This window comes from Muntiacus reevesi, chromosome 18 (genome assembly GCF_963930625.1).
Source record: "Muntiacus reevesi chromosome 18, mMunRee1.1, whole genome shotgun sequence".
In the NCBI taxonomy this organism is placed as follows: Eukaryota; Metazoa; Chordata; class Mammalia; order Artiodactyla; family Cervidae; genus Muntiacus; species Muntiacus reevesi.
The window spans coordinates 31,803,268-31,822,406 of NC_089266.1; the positions used below are offsets into that span (position 1 = coordinate 31,803,268).

Here is a 19,139-nt window from a genome sequence, read left to right on the forward strand (position 1 = left end):
AGGAAGACCGCCTGGAGGAGGGCATGGCAGCCCATGGTCAGAGGAGCCTGGTGGGCTATGGTACATAGGGTCACAAAGAGTCAGACACAGCTGAAGCGACTTAGCACGCATGCATGCACAGATAGTTTATACACCATGGTTCAGTTTCTTATTTCCCAAATGGTTAATCCTCTGTAAACTCATTTTTTTAAAAAAAAGATTGAAGTATAGTTAATTTGCATTACTGTATTAGTTTCAGGGGTACAGCCAAGTGATTCAGTTATATGTATGTATTTTTCAGATTTTTTTTCCATTATAGGTTATTACAAGATATTAAATAGAGTTCCCTGTGCTATACTGTAAATGCTTGTGCAAACTCATTTTTGTTCTGACCTCTTTGCTGAAGCTGGTTGCCTGAGATTGTTTGGCTACATAAATCAAGGCTGCTCTTATTCCGTGAATTCCAACTCTTTATTATCACAGAATTATAGCATTTCAAAACTGAAAAAAAAAAGGCAGAGAATTGGCTTCTCAAACTTTACCATGCGTAGAGTCACCTAGGAATCTTGTGGAAAAGCAAACTCTGGGGGCTCACCTAGAGATTCTGATTCAGTAGGTCTTGAGAAGGACTGGCAATGTGCGTTGCCATGAGCTCCCAGTGGTACTGATGTGGCTGTGGACACACTGGGTTAAGTGACAGTGTTTTGTTTTTTCTCCAAGTCTGAAATGAAGACTGATGTATGGACTAGTATCATTTGGGTAGTGGGGGAGGTCTTTTCCATGGTTGCCATGGTGAACCAGCAGGATTAGCTGTAACAATGGTCCAAGAAAGAATCATTAGTGTACACACACTGGGGAACAATGGTCCCAGTATTCTGCACTGGATGCGTATCTCCAGAACTTGGCCTTGGGGTTGAGATTGAAGCTGGAGGCAAAACAGCTTCTCGTCTTGGAGAGAGCCCTTGTCCTGAGCCATGTATCTGAGCTGTGTATCCATGGGCAAACACAGAAAAATAATGAACTGTTGAGGACTTTCTGTGGAAATGCATTCTTTGGGATTTCTTTTTTTTAACAGACAGGTTGCTGGCTTTGGGAAATCACAAGAAGTTAAGTTAAACAGAAGAGGCAGCTTTCTAAGAACCTCATCCTTCCAGTAGCTTAACACGTTCTCTTCCTCTGTAGCCATCTTACTGATGCAGGGTAGCCACGCTTGTCACTGGGAAAATGCTATTTCATAAGTGATGGTTCCTGCCATGGGTTCTCTTCTGCCATCCCATCACCCTGCACTGCCACCGTACCCTTCTGCTGAGACTTACGCTACCTGAGCGTACCAGCTCCCTGCAGAGTCTTGACGAAGTCACAGAAACAGGCTAAAAAAGATGAGAAGGATTTTTAGAGACTTAGAGCAGTCTGGACCACTCGTTTTGTTTTAAATGAAAACATTGAGATTTGGAGAGGAGAAAGATGTCTTTCAAGGTAACACAGCAAAATGCCGGCAGAGCTAATACAGTGAACCAGAACTTCTGATACCTAGTCCGGTACTCTTTGACTGCACTCTAGTCTCAGGGAAAGCTGAGACGGGCAAGGCCAAGCAGGATGGGATACTTACAAGTTCATTCGGCTACCAAGAAGCCCAGATGAAATTTGAGTATTGTGCTGTGCTAATTCAGTGATAAAATATATCAGACATGGTTTTGTTTCATTTTGTTTTGTTCATCTAATATCCTAAATTTTACAGATGAGGACACCAAGGGCCAGCGATGGCATTGGTCCACACATCCCTGGTGTAAAAGTTACAGACTCACTCATTCTAGAACTTTCTAAGTGCTCATTCCAACCTCTGCTCTTTCTGACTTTTCCACTCCTGACACATTTGCAGCCCATACCATTAGTGCTGTTGGATTTCTTCTTAGACTCTTGAAGGAAAATCTTTCTTATTCTTCCCTAGAGGTTTTGTGCTTCCTTCACGCTCAGCCAAAGGAGAAAGGTCAGTGTTCAAAGTGATGTGCAAGGTGAAAGCCTGGCTGAGACCCCTGGCATCTCGATGTTTCCAACATGAGTTTTCTCTAGCCTGGGCTTATTAATGATGGTGTATTAAGACCTCATTTTTATCTCATTTTTATAGATCTCACCAGTTTGGGATTAGTGACAATGGTGACAGAGGCCAAACTGAGGCTTATCTATGAGAATCAAAGAGGAAAATCTGAACAAATTGTTCACGTTAATGATATTTAAAAGTGGTTCTTTATAGAGAACAGGCTACGTTTGCCAAGTGGGAGGAGAAGTGGGAAAGGGAAGGAAAGGAAGTTTGGGATTAACAAATTCAAACTATTATATATAAGGTGAGTAAATAATAAGATCCTACTTTATTGTACAGGGAACTGTTGGGCTGGCTAAAAAGTTTGGATTTTTCCTTAACCTCTTACATAGATATTCTATATACTGTGATAAAATCATAATGGAAAAGAATATGAAAAAGAATGTGTATATATATATATATATATATATATATGTATATGTATAACTGAATGAGTTTGTTGTACAGCAGAAATTAACACAACATTGTAAATCAACTATAATAAAATAAAATTTTTTAAAAAGTGGATGTTTAGCCAGTTTAAGAGAAGAATCCTTCAAACACCATTATGTTAAGAACTCTCTGACTCAAATGTCTCCACCGTTTTTATATAAATTGCACATTATTCTTACCTATTCAGTAAGGAAGGTCTCCAGTGATTTTCTCTGAGGGAACATATTGCTAGTCTGACTTAACCCTTCTGTGTATGTGAGATAGTAGTATAGTGTTAGTTGCTCAGTCATATCTGACTCTTTGCAACCCCATGGACTGCAGCCTGCCAGGCTCCTCTGCCCATGGAATTCTTCAGGCAAGAATCCTGGAGTGGGTAGCCATTCCCTTCTCCAGAGGATCTTCCCAACCCAGGGATCGAACCCAGGTCTTCTGCATTGCAGGTAGATTCTTTACCTTCTGAGCCACCAGGAAATCCCATGTACGTGTAAACATTGTAATTAAATTTCATGTCTCTCAAAAATTTTTTTCACCATCTCAGAATTTTTTTTCCCCTTGGATTTCCTTCCAGTAATGAACATAGAGTAATGAAGCTTTGCTAAACTTATAATGTGTGTGTGCTTGCTGTGTGTCATCATGAGTTAGAGATACCAGGACTTAGACGTAATCAACTGTAACAATGATTGTCATAGTGAGCAAAACAGGCTCTAGAATATGTGTGGTTATGTGTTATTATGTATTAGAATAGTAAACAGATTTGTAACTTTGTCCTAGGTAAAGAATGCCATTGGTGGGAGATAATAAAGGGATTTTTGTGTTTTTTAAAAGAGGGTCATTTTTAAAAACTGTATTGAATTTGTTGCAATATTGCTTCCGTTTTCTATTTTGTTTTTTGACTGCAAGGCACATGGGGTTTAACCTCCCTGACCAGGAATCAAACCTGTACCCCTGCATTGGAAGGCGAAGTCTTAACCACTGGGCTTCCAGGGAAGTCCCAATAAAGAGATTTTTTAAATATATACATATATAAGCTCAACACAGCCCAGGAGAAGGGTTTTGATTACAAAGGAATCAGGCAGTTGGTAAGCGAGTATGACTGACTATAAATTCTAGGAAATACAGAGGTACTAAAGTTGGCAAAAAGTCATGTCCTGTTTGGCAATATTTTGTTTGCTGAAGCAGAGCCCACCAGTATCTAGGTTATGGGGAAAATTCAGAACAACAGATGACCTTAGCAGCAAAAGCAAATATGGGCCAAAGAAAATAAAAATAGAAAATGAGTCCAGAGAAAGAGGGCTTGAGCAGGACTCCAAATCTAGATCAGTTTTCACTGTACAACCTGACTCTCTGGTTAAAATGGTATGGATGTTCAGCCACCTTTGCTCTGGTCACTTATGGCAACTGCAAGCAGTAACTCTAAAACTATGGATTCCACTCTAATAATGATCGTCATAGTGAGCAAAAGAGGCTTTGGAATATGTGTGGCTATGTATTATTATGTATGAGAATAGTAAACAGATTTGTAATCAACTGAAAGCAAACTAAGACCTAATGTCCAAAAATAATAAGGCTATAGTAGATGAATATGGATGCAAAGTTGTGGCATCTTAGTTCCCCAACCAGGGATCCAACCTTCACTCCCTGCAGTGGAAGCGCAGAGTCTTAACCGCTGGACCACGAGGGACATCCATACAAGGCTATAACTTCTGATTCTGCTTTGAGTTGGTGCACCTTATCCATTGGTATTTATCCTAAGCCTGCCTTCCTACATTTCTTTTGTTCACCATTTTGAAAGCATTATTAAAGTCTCATTTGCACATCATACAATTCACCCATTGTATTATACAATTTGATGACTTTTAGTGCATTTATGCAGTTGTGAGTATCACCATAATCAAGTTTTACAGTGCTTCCATCGCCCTAAAATTTCCCTCATTCCCTTGGTCAATCCTTGTTTCTTCTCCTGTCAATGATCATCTACATCCTTTTGTGATTTTTTAATTACCTCTGGCTCTGTATTTGAAGAAGCAAACTATTTGGCTATTTTAAGAGACATAGATTATGTTGAAACGGCTTTATTATTTTTTTAATCCATAAATATCTGTTACTGACAAAAGTGGAAAAATCCTTAAGACTAAATCTTACTAAAGTGATACCTGTTTACAGTACATATAGAATGTGCTTTGACGGGTAAGTAGAACGATGAGATTTGTACAGAAGCGGCAGTTACAGGATCACTGCTCATCATGAAGCTTACTTATGAGGATGAAGAAACGGGCAAAGGTACAGATAGAAAGTTACTTTTCGTCAGTACTACTATATGTAATAAACATGGAATCCATAAATTGGGCTAATGCATAAAAATGTTCATTAATCCCCCCTTAGGAAATTGTGTCCCCAAACTAAAAATATTACAGTAAGAATTGCTTTTTTTTTTTTTTTAATTAGAGAATTTTAAGAATTCTTTACTACAAAATGTCTAGTTGAGTTATAGAACTAGAGGAATATTTGCCACTACGAAGCAAATGACTGAGTCCTCCCAGGGAGTGGCATTCAAAGGTCAGGGCAGGAGTGGGCAGCAGAGTGGAGCAGGGGTCTTCCTCTCCCCCAGGAGGGAGTGTGTTAAGGAAATGCAGGACGTCCTTTCTCTGACTGATGGATGGTGGATGTGTTCGCTGATTTACAAGATGGGTTCAGTGGTACTGACTTGTACTCTCAATTCTCACTTCTTCTCAAGCTTTCACCGGGAGGATGGTAGTGTCACGAGAGGAGGGGCAGAGAGGTACTAGGATGGGGTGGGTGCCCACCTCTTAGCAGCCTGGGGGGGTGCCTCCCCTCCTCCAGGTGGTGCAGAGCCCCGTGCCCAGACTCAGTCTTCAGGACACAGGTTCTGGTGGGAGACGTGACGCCCATCGCTGCAGAGTCGCCGCGGTGCATTCTGTCTCCCCCGTGGCTTGGAATGCATCACCGAGCTGATATCAGATACAGACTTCGTGCCATCGTGGGCCAATCTCTGGACCGCTCTCCTCTAGCCCATGCCATCTCGGAAATCAGAACCGCCTCCCTCCAGCTCTAAGGACCACATCAGGATGAACACTTGAGAATTCCCCAGTGACTCAGACACCTGGGGTGACACAGGTGTGTCTATATGGGGTGGGGGTGGATTCCGGGACACACGGTTGGTAGCCCACTGAACGGGCGGGCCCTTCCACCTTCAGACGGGAGAGCGTCCCGGGGTAGCCGTGCCCACGGGGCCCGCCCCGGGCTCTGGGAAGGAGTGTGGAGACTGCCCAGGGCACCTGACCATGTCGCCGTGGGGCATGTGGAATGGGATGTGTGCGGCCCAGCTGGGAGGGGAGGGATGCTGAGAGGAGGGGGTACTAATGGGGAACGGGAGCCCTACATGTACGAGTGGGATAGAACTTCAGAACTCATCTAGTGAAAGCCCCTCGCTTTACACACGGGAAAAAAAGGCGCTGAGGGAGAACACAGCTGGTCCTCGGTCACATGGCAAGACGGGGACAAAGCCAACACGGAAGCCAAATCTCCAAGAGCCTCAGCTCCGTGGTTTTTCCTCCTGTAGTATGCTGCCTTCAGAAATCAAATACAGAGCCCAGGAAGACACAGCTCTCATATCAAACCTGTCACTAAAATGCTGCATTTATATATATATATAAAAAATACACAGGAACCCTGAAAAATACATCATTGAAGCACAACGAGCTTCCTAGAAAATACTCCAGAGCCAAGTTTCCCAGGTTTGGGGAGGAGGGTGGAGGAAAGTGTGGGGGGAATAGAACAGGTGCTTCCTAGGATCTCCATCACCAGCAGGCCCTGAAGGTCAGGTTCACAGTTGCCTCTGACTGGAATCTGAGGCCAGAAGGCTGGGGCAGACAGGCTATCTCTGAAGAAAGTGGACTGTTTGGTGGTGGGGTTACTGGGCTTGCTGGAATGGATATTTCTCCAAGCTCAGTCAGTCATGAGGCTCTCTCATCTTTTGGAGACAAAGGGAGGTCTATGATACACACAAGCAGGACAGGCATAACTGAGATGGAACAGTGGCCGAGAGCCCTCAAGGATATGAATCTTTGGCCGGAGAAGGAGCCTCTGGGCTAGCGGCAAGCCGGGGAAGGGGCTTCAGGGACATGCCAGCTATAGGAACCAAAGCCAGCCTTTGCCCATGATGCCTCTGACAGAGTAGCTTCCACCCTTTATCTCATGGGGGCAGGAGGTGAAGGATAAACCAATGAGGCCAACAGGCACCTGAAGAATGTCTCACTCTGGGACTGTCTTCATTGAGACCTCCACATTTTAGAACCAGGGGGTAGTGCAGCAGGACCAGGGAAAAGAGATTGGAATGGAGGTGAATGGAAGAAGACCAGGGCCAGGGAGATGAGAGGAGGAAGCGCTGAATGGGCATGGAAGAGTGGGGTCAGTTTCAGACCGGGAGTGGAAAGAGGGGAGGAGGCATCTGAACGAAGAGAAGGGTGGGAGCTTTTTAGAAAGCAAGCCCATCACCCAAGACACTGGGGAGCCCTGTGGATAAAAGTCCATTTAGGGAATTTAAAGGAGTTCTTGGGAAAGCATGTGTGACTTACAAGCTCCTGGAGCCAGAAGTTCACTGGAGGAAACAAGGCAGGAAAAGTGGAAGGGCATGTCGGATAGTGAGAGCTCAGCTGCCATCAAAGGCCAAGCTGACCAGCACAAACCTTCAGGGCAGGAGAGAACCCATGCAGACCCCAGTGTTTCCCCAGCAGAGCAATGGAGACTCAGAGAGCCAGACAAGCAGAGGGAAACATCGGGCTTGAGGCTACCCTTAGTGGGAGAGCAGGGCTTCCATTGTGGGGGAAGGACCAGCCCTTCCATGTGGGGTAGTGGCCACCAGCCTGGTTGTGCTGAAGTCTGGGCACCCAGGTTCCAGCTCCAGAACCCTCTCCTCTCTGCTAAAAGAACTCGTCCAGTAACGCAGCTTTGCTCATCCTACAAATAGGGATGGCACAACTGATACACACGATATTGCTGTGTCCCTGTTAAGACATCATTGTATGGATCCTGAAATGAGGGGACTGAATTGGAGCTCGTCTGTAGACTTCCTTCTCTTATTTTCTTCCTTCATTCCCTCCCTCCTTCCAGACTCAAGGGTGAAGCAGAAGAATCATTTCAAAGAAGTAAAGGGTCAGATAGAAATTTTTTGATCCAACCGACAACCAGGGGTTTTAAACTGGGCAGCAGGAATGCTGGGATGAGAAGTGCTTCAGAATCAAACTACCAAACAGACCCCAGACAGACACACAGGGCTGGGGAGAAGCATCGTTGCCCTGAGGGCTGGAGAACTTGGTGCAGAGAGGATGCTGCAGATGTGAATGAGAACCGGTTTCTGGTTCAGGTCTATGTTTGTATAGATTCACATCCACCCACGTCCTTTCCCCTGCTCTGCACCAGCCTTCAAGGGGAGTGCCAAGGACTGGATTAGAGAGCAGTGGGCAGATGCGGGTGGCTGTGACAGACACTTATTCCTTTCCAGGAGCAGCTGATTCCTTCCAGCCCAGCCCTCTTAGCTTCATCTTCTGGAGTAAACTCTCATAAACCCTTAGGGACCAGCCCTTGAGACAGTTTATGTGTTTGTCAAGAAGGGAAGCAGAGAGTTATCCCTGACCTCACAGCCTCACAGCCCCAGTGACACCGCCCCCTTGGGGACCCTGGTGCTGTGTCCATCACCCCCAGCCTCAGTCCCCCTCGTGATTCTTGTGATGGTGAGCACTGTGGTAGGGAGGGGAGGAAAGAGCTTTGGAATTCTTGAAAAAGTAGGAGGAATCAGTCAATTGATTTCTCTGTGGATTAGATTAAAAATTCCCAGGGCTGACCCTGGGGCGTTCTCCCTGCCCCACCCCTGCTTTTTAAAGGGTCATACATGTTGTATGCGGAACTGGGGAATCTAAAAGCTAGTTTGAAGTCATTGCTTTTGGAGTCTGACTGTGGCGGCTGTCACATTTGTAGTATCATACTTTTGCCCAATAGTCTGAAGCCAGTTCCCCCAGCTCCAGCCCTGGGAGGTATCCTGGCCTAGAGAATGGAGCCTTCTCTCCGCCTCTCCGCCCCCCGCCCCCACCAATAGAGCTGAGGGCATGGATCTGCCAGAGCCCCGATGCCCCCTGCAGGGGAGCACTGTGGAGGTACCCAGTTAGCCCCCAGACCAATAGCCTGGAGTACCATTATTTGCATCTGCTAATTGGTCTCTGTGCGGTAGATCCAAAGGAGACACAGGAGAAAGAAGCGTCAGCCAGGAGAGAGTCCTGAAGCTGCAGGAAGGTGGGAGGTGTGGGGCGAGGGGGACAGGGTGGCGCAGGAGGGGAAACTGGCAGAGAGCAGGCTCTAAACAGAGACGGGGCTAAGCACAGGGGTCGGGGGTCGGGGGTGGGGCGTCAGTGATGCAGGGAGTGGAGAGGTCGAGGTGTAGAGCAACCGCCTGGGGTCCTCCTTTGCCCAGGGCTGGGCCGTCCACCCAGCAGCCAGCACCTCTGTCCCGCCTGGTGCGTGTGGCGCCCTGGGCAGGAGGAGTGGCCAGCCTTCGAGGCCCAAGGTGTCACAGTGGCCTCCCCACAGCTGCTCTCTGGCCAGGGGGCAGAGCCTCTTGGGCGAAGAGCCAGGGAGGGGAAGGCAGGCCAGAGGGGCAGGTCACGGTTCAGACAGACCCGGAGGCCTGGAGGAAGTGCGGAGATCATCGGGTTGCTGGGGAGGGCCACCCCAAAAGCCCCTGCACCCCATCCCTACTCTGTTCTAGAATGACCAGAGGGAAGCCCCAGGGAACCCAGGGATGGAATCTAGGGCTGGGGGCGGGGCAGGGCCTTGGAGGCGGGGCGGGGTCTTGTGGGCGGGGCAGCCAGCCGGAAAGGGGCGGGGTTCCCAACCTCGGGGCGGCAGCTGAAGGAAGGGAACCCCCTCCAGGTCCTGGGGCCTGGGGGAGGGGCACAGGGCCAGGGCGGGGCCCCGGGGAGTCAGCGGAGAGAAGGGCCACCCGGTGGGGACCAGAGAGTTCCAGCGGGCAGAAGAGAATCATTATTGTGCTTATGGACACAGCAGCTCCCTGGCTCTGAGAGAGCGAGCAGGCAGTTTTTAGGCACTAAGAAGATTTCTGTGATGCGGTTTTAGGTGAATGAAAGAGACCGTGGAGCCTATTCCGTCAGCCCATCGGCCAAGTCAAATCCGGGCGGGCAGCTTCCGGCCAGGGTCAGGCCAGGGTCTCTCGACGACGGACGGACCTGCAGCTGAGCCCCCCAGGAGGGGGAGGGGGACGTGGGACTGAAAGGGACGTGGTGACAGTGGGGGAGGGGGGGGACCGGGGCCTCGCCCCTCTCCCCCCTCCCCGCCGATTCTTCTGGAACAGGGGTGGCGACCGCTCTAGATCCCAGGTCTGCGCGCGCGCTGTGCCCGGCCACCGGCCGAGTCCCAGGAGTATGGCTTTCTGGGAGAGGCGACCCACCCCCGGCCCCAGCGAGAGAGGACGCGGGGAGGGGCCGCGTCCAGGCCCGGAAGCTGCGGCCCAGGCCCCGGCCGACCCCGGGCCGCCGCCGCTCACACGGTCACTTCCGTCTTGCTGGCGGTGTAGCAGGTGTGGTGGCCCGGGATATAGTGCAGCTGCTCCACGGTGTTGTGTCTGCGCGAGGCGAAGGCCTGGCGCTTGGCCGCCGTGCGGCTCTGGCCCAGGGTGGCGTACGAGTTATCCGAGGCACTGGGATGCGAGTGCATCTTGGTCATGCGGTAGCGGTCCAGCACGGGCGTGGACACGAAGACATCCGTGTGCGAGATGGCCCGCGCCAGGGACTGCTCGGGGAAGGCCGTCCGCTCCGGGGACAGCAGCGGGTCCTGGGAGTGCAGGCGCTCCGTGGAGAGCAACTGCTCGTCCGAGAGGAGGCGGTCGTAGGGCAGGCCGAAGTCGTCCGGCAGGCCTCGCTCCAGGGAAAGGACCCGGTCCTGCGACATGGCCCGGAGGGGCCGGCGGGGTCGCTCGCGAGGCAGCGGCTTCTGCTGGGACATCTGGATGACGTTGAGGGGGAGGGTGCCGCGGGCGGCCAGGTCAGGCAGGTGCCGCCGCCTCATGTAGTACTCGTCAGCCTCCTTGTCGGCTGCAGGGGAGAGAGGGTGAGAGCAAGAGGGAGAGGAGTGAGCCGGGGGGGTGGGGTGGGGTGGGGGACACCGCAATGCTGCAGCCAGGACCGCACTGGAGTGATGCGGCCCAGAGGGGTCGACGCTGTGCTGCTCCACTGCGCGTGCAAGTCAGTCCTCGGGCTGGCTTGGTTGAGTCGCTCAGTCGTGTCCAGCTCTTTGCAGTCCTATGAACTGTAGCCCACCAGGCCCCTCTGTTCATGGGATTCTCCATGCAAGAATACTGCAGTGGGTTGCCATCTCCTTCTCCAGGAGATCTTCCGACCCAGGGATGGAGCCAGGTCTCCTGCGTTGCAGGCAGATTCTTTACTGATGGAGCCACCAGAGAAGCCCTCAGGGGTCTTGTTAAATGCAGAGTCTGATTCAGACCTGGCTCGGGTGGGTCTGCAAGTCAGCCTACTTCTCCAACAAGCTCCCAGGCGATGCTGGTGCCCCTAGTTCTTCAACCCACTCTGGAGTTAAGAGACTCCCTCAAGGTCCCCATGCAGTTCAGGGCCAACTCCATGGCAAGCCCATGACCCTGAACTCCTGCTCAAAGACTGCTTCTGCCCCACCATGGTCCCAAAACAGAATAGCTCCCTGGATCTTGCTGAAATTCCCAGGTAGCAGCTGGCAGCTTTCTGATGAGGTTCAGAACCTCTGTCCAAGGGACCAGGGCTGAAAACCAGCCTCCTGCTGGAATGCTTCCAGGATGCTCCATCCAGGAGGCACTTGTGAAAATGCGTCCTGGTTACTTAGGAACATACTAACACCTCCTCTGGAGTAACAGCCTATGCCTAGGAAGCCAACACATGGCACAAGATCAAGTCTATACACACTTCGCCTGTGCCCGCAGCACTAGCAGGCCAGGGCAACCCCATATGTGCACCTCGTTCAGATGCTCTGCCTTTCCCTCCATCCCCAAGCTGACCCATGAACTCATCCAGGACAAACCTGCTTTACCCCACAGTTGAGGAATGAGGCTTCCTGCAGACAGCCTTCCACGTCTCTGCAGAATGTGGGATTCCCCACATTTAACCATAGAAACTCACTGTGCCACTTTGGAGGTGGCCAGTGTTGTCTCCTGAGCTGAACTGCTATCATAGTAGGTCACTCTGTAACTTCAAGTGCATGCTCAGCCCTGTAGCTGGGTGGTCATCAAAACAGACTCATTGGGCAGTGGAGGCAAAAGGTCCATGGGTTGGAAAGCTAGAAGAGAAGACTCCTCCTACCATATACATTCTTGATATTGTAACATCTGAAACATGTCAGTCTCAAGAGCCTCCCCAGACTCAAATGGCAGAGCTGGGATCATGGGATGACCTGGACTCAACTCATGAAATGGGATATGTGCACAGAGTGAGGGGTCTCAGGTTCCCAAGACATTGCTGATGGAGTTAGGGAGAGAGCTGGTTTATAGGCCCTTCCATAAGCCCAGGTCTCTGGGAAGAGCCTCAGAGAAAGCTCTGGCGTTGATCACTTTTACTCCAAGACAGAGAGCAAGGGAGGCCCAGGGTTTGAAGAAGGTAGGTGTGGGGTGAGACTGGGGGAAGGCTTTCTCTTGCAGTTAATGTGGTGCAAGAGTTGAACCACTGCCTCCCATGGGAATGTGGGTCTGAGGATCCCTTGGCCTCCACTCTACCGAGGGAGAAGATGGACTCGTGCTCTAAAGAACAAAAATGAGGGACTTGTCTGTTCTCTTCTTCCACATTCTCTTTGTTCTTGGGACCCCACCCCATGCCCTCAGGTGTGGGGCAAGAGAGTGAGACACCAGAAGATGTCATGGAAGCAGCCCCCAGCCCCCAGCCCTAGGAAAATATCCCACTTACTTAGCCTCTTCAGGGATGAGTACTTGCTGGGGTGGGTCTTCACTGCAGACTCGTAGGATGGGGGCAGGTGCGCCAGGTTCTGGAAGGAGCGTGAGAAGGAGAGGTCATAGGGCTCGGTGGCCGATGTCAGGATGTTGTTCATCCGAGGCTTCTCTGCAAAAGAAGGGAGGGGTCATGGTGTTAGTGGGGACAAAGTTTTGCAGGGGCAGGCAGGAGGAATGTGTCCAGGTTCCAACTCTTGACCCCATCCTGCTTTCTGGGGACCCTGTGCTAGGACACAGGTGATACTGGTGACTTGATTTCCCTCTGCTCAGCTCCAGTTGCCAGCAAACCAGGGGGGGCAGGAGCTTTTTGGCGGCACTGGCCATAATGGCAGGTTACCCTTCCTTGAATGGCAGACTCTTTCTCCCAGTACATCACGGGGCTGTCAGATGAAAATGGAAGCCCAATGGAGTTGAGGAGGTGGGTCATAAAATCATTCATTTTGGTGTGAATAGTATTAGGCAAACTAGTTCTCAGGCTCAGAAAAATCTAAGTTTGAAGGAGAAGGAGGTAGAGTGACTGATCTCATCTGCATACCCCTAGGACTGGGTCCAGGACCTAACTCCACTGAGACTCCAACCTCTCACACCACCCCTTCCACCCTTGGCTCCTCCAAGCCCTGCTCCTGACAAGGCACTGTGAGCTGCAAAGCTATTTCCTCTTATTCCAGTTCCTTCCTCTGAATCACCCTTAGCCATCTCTCAACTGCTGGAGGAAAGAATGTAGGCAAAATGTCTAGCGCGTCATTCTGTTTTTCTCCCTCCATCCCTTGAGACAGAACCTTGAGATTCCAAAGTCTAAGAGAGAGAAGGGAGATTGTTCAGTGCCAGACCTGGAGAAAAAAAAGGAGGGGAAGACATGGGAAAAAAGACCAAAGAGAAGTGAGATGAATGACTAATGAGGTGAATGAGCTGGTCTGGGTTCTGGGGGCCAGATTAGGAATAATACAGGAGTCAGCAGATGGGGGAGAGGAGATGCAGGTATAGGTGAGGAGTGGCCATGAAGATGGGGGACAAAAGGGAATGGAGAGCCCGGGCAAGAAGACAAGCATGCCTTGGTGCTTGGATGACTTGATGTACAGCAAGAAGTCAACAGGGATTGCTGGAGAAACCATTCCCAGAAATGAGACAGCTGGGTGACTCTCGAATCATCCCTCCTGGTTTGGGACTCCCAAGTAGGGGCAGGTTCTAACTTTGGACAAGTGTATCAGTGTACTGTGGTTCCCCATCCCCAGCAAAAGGGATGCTATGAACCTTAAGACAAAGAGAAACTCTTCTAGGCTTTGTTCAAGGACAATCTCAATACAGGGAACTCCTGGCTTCTTTGTCCTTTCCTGCCCTCATGGCACCCTCAACTCTGGGGATGGAGCCAGGGAAGCCCAGCCAATGATTAGGTATTCACGCCAGCTCGGTACATATGTGAGGGGGTGGGGGGATGCTCTACATCCCTGGGCGATCAGAACATGCTGTACAGAAAGAGCCTCCCTAGCATGGATGGGGCTGGTGCCAGGGAGTGGAGTGGCTAGGGAGCCAGGAGCGCTGCTGAGCAGGAGCTACCAGCCCCGTAGCTCTTGTGTCTTCACTTGGGGCCATGCTCGAGAAGAATGAATTTCCTCTGCTTGTGGGCATCTTTCTTCTACCAAGGACATCACGCAGCTCACCCACTTCCAAATGCAGCGTTTCTGGATACTCTTACCCCTCACTGTCCTCCAAAACCTGCCACGGAGCCAAGGCCAACCCTTCCTTGCTTTCTGCCTCCACCATGACTGATTGCCTCTGCCCCCTTGCTCATGCTGTCTCTCCTCTTGCAGTCATTTCCTTACTCTCCCTCTGTCCAAATTCCCCCCTCCCTTAAGACTCTTTGCTGTGACAATGTGACATCTTTTCAGCCCAGAGTGGTATCTGGTCTTCAAGCCCCTGTTGCTCTTCTGGTCAGTACCACCCAGGTTTGTGTCTATGTGGTCTCTCATCATCTGACTCTCATTGGTCTTGTTTATCTCCAAAGATTGCCATCTCCTTGACAGCAGAAGTTTCGCTTTCCAGTTTTTCTGATGCCTTCACAGTGCTTGGCCCAAAATAAGAATTCAGTTAATGCCCGTTGGCTAATCAAGTAGACACAGGCCGCCTCCTCTCTTGAGAGTCACTCTGCCAGCTCCTGGGAAAAGTGAAACATCCAAGGAAGGAATGAAGAGAAAACCCTGCTTCCACTGAGCTGCGAGCTGTTCAAGTGCAGGTACTGGGTCTCTTTTATCCTCAATCTTCTCGCATCAGGTGACAAAAGAAGACAGGAAGAGGAAGAGGAAAGAAAGGTTCCTCCTTAAGTCTGTTCTCTACATCTGCATCTCCATTCCTTCCCTGAAAATAGGTTCATCAATACTGTTTTTCTATATTCCGTATAGATGTGTTAAGATCAAGAGGGAGATATATATAATTAAGGCATAAACATATGTATATATATATAACTATGTCTGATTCTCATCGTTGTATGGCAGAAACCAATACAACACTATATAGATTATCCTCCAATTGAAAAGCAATAAATAAATACATAAAATTTCACATGGATCACAGCTTTGAATAACTCAATAAAACCATGAGCCCTGCCATGCAGGGCCACTCAGGACGGATGGGTTATGGTGGAGAGTTCTGACTGACAAACTGTGGTTCACTGGAGAAGGGAATGGCAAACCACTTCAGCAGTCACTCTGTCCTTGAGAACCCCATGAACAGTATGAAAAGGCAAAAGTAAATTAAATAAAGGCAAAAAAAAAAAAAAAGATTGCTTCCTCCATTTGTACTCAGGAGGCTGTGCTTGTGTCGGCTTCTTCAGGGAATATCAACTCAGAGTTAGTCTTTCAGAATGATACTGAGCAAGCAGACATCCTCGCTTGCCTTTTCTGGATCCTCTTCCTGCTGCTGCTTCATCACCACGGGCGTCCCCCAGGCTTTCTGCTTCTGCCTTCTGCTTTTCTCTTTCAGCCTTCTTGCACAGATTGCCCCTACTCCCAAGACTTCTGTTGCTGCTTCCAAAGCATAACTTACATCTTCGGCTGTTATCTCCCTCCAGACTTCATGTCTATATTTCTAACTGCCTTATTGAATGATTTTCCTTGCAGATCCTGTAGTCATATCCAGCTCTCGATGTCCAGATCCAGACTCACCAACAGCAGCTCCATCCCACCGGCAACACTGGCTGCTTTCCTGATTTCTTAGATTGCTTTCATAAGACCTTTCATTCTTCTAATTGATCATGACTCTCCATTTCACTCATAATTGACTCTTATCAGTCATTTTCAGTAACTAAGACTTCCCAATTCTTTCTCCCAAATATTTCTTATCTGAACCCTTCTTCGTATTCCTACTATCAACATCACTGGTGGTACCAGTTTCTTTTAGCTGATCAGTCTGATTTCCCCCAGTTCTACTTTTTCCTAGACCCTGCAACTTGAAACACCTTATTAAACTGTTGCTTTCATCCCATATTTTCATTAGGAGCCTAGCACTGGAGAGGGACCTCAAGATAGTTCACTTTTTTCCTCCGAATTCTAGTGCAGAAACCGAGCATAGTCTGACACGAGAGGTGTAGATCTCTCTGCCAGGTGAGCTGCAAAATTTATCTTTGTTTTGAGTTTCTCTCTCGCTAAAATTTAATGATGTTTTCATTATTTAATGGCAAAGACAGGAGAATGACTGATAGCTCATAATTTACATGGCTGTCTTGTGTTCTATCAAGTTTTCAGCATGTACCAAAAATAGCTTTTCACTGCAGTTCCAAATGATAAGTTGTGATGTGATGGGAGGATGTTAACACGTAAGAGGGAAACATGGTTTTGTAACTCTTTGGCACTTTACTGACACACTCATACTCTGCAGCTTTCAGGTTCTTCCTCTGTTGAGAGCTAAAGCTCAAGTCATCCAGTTTGGTTTTGAGTTTTATCCAATCTTAATTAGTTTGGGGGAGGATCAGTAGAGTTTTCCACATCTCATGTCATTCCTAATATGGCACCACAAGTAGCCCTGGGCAAAGAAGAGTGATCACTCCTTGCTGTGGACACATGGAATTTATGACTGCAAGAAGTGATCAAGATTGTAAGTGAAATGGGTTAAGAAAGGGGCTTTGTCTTCCCCTTTCATGGCAGAAGATCACTTTGATATCAGAGACAGACACTGAGGGGGCAATGATCTAAAAGTGAGAGTGAGTCATTGTGGCCCTGGAGGAGGGCAGGTACCCGGCTCCTTACACCGCCTTAGCTTCAGTGAGCCAGTGACCATGCTTGATGCCGTAATCGGCATCAGTAGCTAGGATGGAGCCACTTGGGATGAGGATGGAATGCAGAACACTCTCAATCATCTCTCACCATGTGTAGGGGTCTGGGTAGCGCTGCTTAAAATCGGATGGTTATACTGATGATCACCTGAAAATCACAGAAAAAAATTTTTTAAAGAAGAGTTCAGGAATTCCGTAGTCTCTTCAACACAGCAGCACCTCTGTTGACCTCTGCTGTGCTTCTCTGAGTCAAAGGAAGCACTTCCAAGAAGCTCAGGCCTTTGCATACCCTAGAAACAAGGCAGGGCCCTTCCTCTGATGCTTCTGTTTCTCTTTTTCTGCATTAGGGCTTCCTCTGTCACCATGGCGACCCACCTACACCTGTGGATCTGGCTGACCAGCATCAGAAGCTTTGTTGGGGTGGAGGAGGAGAAGAATGGAGACTAGGGGACATCTGGAAAATACATACATGAGATAGAGAACTGAACAGAGAAAGTAGATCTTTTGGGGGGGAGGAGGGTGTTCAGGAGTGGTTAGCCAGGAAAAGGATGCCCTAGTGTAAGGTGCTTGCATCTTATAGAGCTTTGATTTGTCCTGGGTCTTTATACACAAGTATCTGGGTGTGTCCTGAGAGGTAGTAAGCTGACATGAACCACCTACTGCCTGGGATCCAGAGTTCTGGATCCTGGTCTCTGTCCTGCCTATAAGTGACACAGCCCACTGTTTAAAAAGCATTGGTTTTAGTTAATGCAAAAGTTCACATTGATTGAACAAACCACACAATGAATAGAGTTGTAGTTGCTAAAGTCAGGAGTTCAAGGCTTCTAAAATGGAATGAAGATTTGGCTTACCACCAAAGCACAGTTCAATATTATATTATTGCTTCAGTTCAACATTGTATGTTTGCTTTTTGTTGGTATGTGCATCTTATTTCAACCAAAGCAAAGGAAGGAGGAGGCCTGAGGTCTTAGCTTTAGTTTACCCAAACCATGGGTCACAGCCCTGCCTTCCTCTTAGGTCTAGATTTGCTTCCATTTCCTGGATGAAATCATCTTTCCTATCTTTGGCATTATTCCCTCTTGCTACTCATCCTTAAGCTCTTTCGCTAGATTCCCTTTTCTCTTTAATTCTCTAAATGCTAGTATGTCATGAGGCTCCAGTGTCTTCACGAAGACTTGGGGTCTGTCTTCTTACCCAAATTGAGAGGTTTCAAGTCTACACCTCTGACCTGAGATCTATCTGGTCTGTGGGGTTAGATTTTAAGCTGCCTATGTCTGTCACCATGAAATTCCTGCTCTTAACCCAAACCATTGCGTCCTAAAGTGAGCTCATCATTTTATTCTCTGATGCTCAAGCCCTGTCCATGGTACTAACGTTCCATGGGCTTAGAAAGCAAAACTTCAGTTTTCATTCACGATTTCCCTCCCTTCATCTTCCATATCCATCCAGTGAATGCCCAAATTCTCCTTATATGGCAACCTCCTAAATCCAGGCCCACAGTATAGCTTTTTTCCAGATTTCTCTTAGTTCTAGTCTGTAGCTATTTCCAAGAAATCTTCTTATGTACTACCACCAGACAAAATTTCCCATACCAATGAAATTATTTATATCATTCCTTTGGTTCAGAGCAAAGTATTTAAGGACTCTATCCGGTGGAGTATAGTTTTGGGCAGGAAGCCACCATTTCTCACATGAAGACCCTATACCTTGTCAAAGCAGAATATTAAGTTATTTCCAAGGAAAAAGTATTTGACAGACACTGAACCAATCCTACCCTGGATCTGGATTTTAAGCAAGAAGAGAGAATCCAGGAAGAGAGATAAAGGATAGTTTGTTCTGCTTGTCCTCTGGAGGCACGGAGAAAACCAGCTTCACTGTTTTTTGTTATTGTCATTTATTTATTTGTTTTTAAACAATATGGCAGCATCAAATAAAGCAGTTGCAAGTAATGAGAGAACTCAGATTAAATGGTGGAGAGTGGCAGAGAGAAATACTTCTTTTTTTCTCACTTGAAAAAAAAGTTTTGGCCTCACTGAACAGCATGTGGGATCTTAGTTCCCTGACTGGGGATTGAACCTGCACCCCCTGCATTGGAAGCATGGTGTCCTAACCTCTGAATCACCGGAAGTCCCAGAGAGAAGCACTTCTAATCTTCTATTTCAGAATCTAAGTGTTTCTAGGAAAGGGAGGTGATTCAGGTTCATTTAATAATTCCTGGTACCCAGTTATGCCCCAGGCTCTGTGCTAAATACTTTCACATACCTTTAAAAGCTAATCTTTGCAATGATTTTCATTGCAATATATCAATATTGATATATTATTGACTTGCTAATTTCCAGACACTGTAAAAAAAA

The 19,139-nt window shown here is 48.2% G+C and overlaps 1 protein-coding gene across 3 annotated transcripts in view; it reads right to left on the reverse strand.

The window, feature by feature from the left end:
- Nucleotides 1-10,078: 10,078 nt before the first annotated feature.
- Nucleotides 10,079-19,139, reverse strand: part of SHISA6 (shisa family member 6) — a 252,965-nt gene continuing 243,904 nt past the window's right edge. For 2 of the 3 annotated variants that reach the window (XM_065910769.1, XM_065910768.1), the window contains 2 exons: nucleotides 12,478-12,630; nucleotides 10,079-10,629 (listed from right to left, as the gene is read on the reverse strand). In XM_065910769.1, the coding sequence (XP_065766841.1) occupies nucleotides 10,079-10,629; nucleotides 12,478-12,630 (704 nt within the window). Of the gene's footprint in view, nucleotides 10,630-12,477; nucleotides 12,631-16,876; nucleotides 16,934-19,139 lie in introns of all 3 variants that reach the window. The other variant, XM_065910767.1, reaches the window with a different exon arrangement.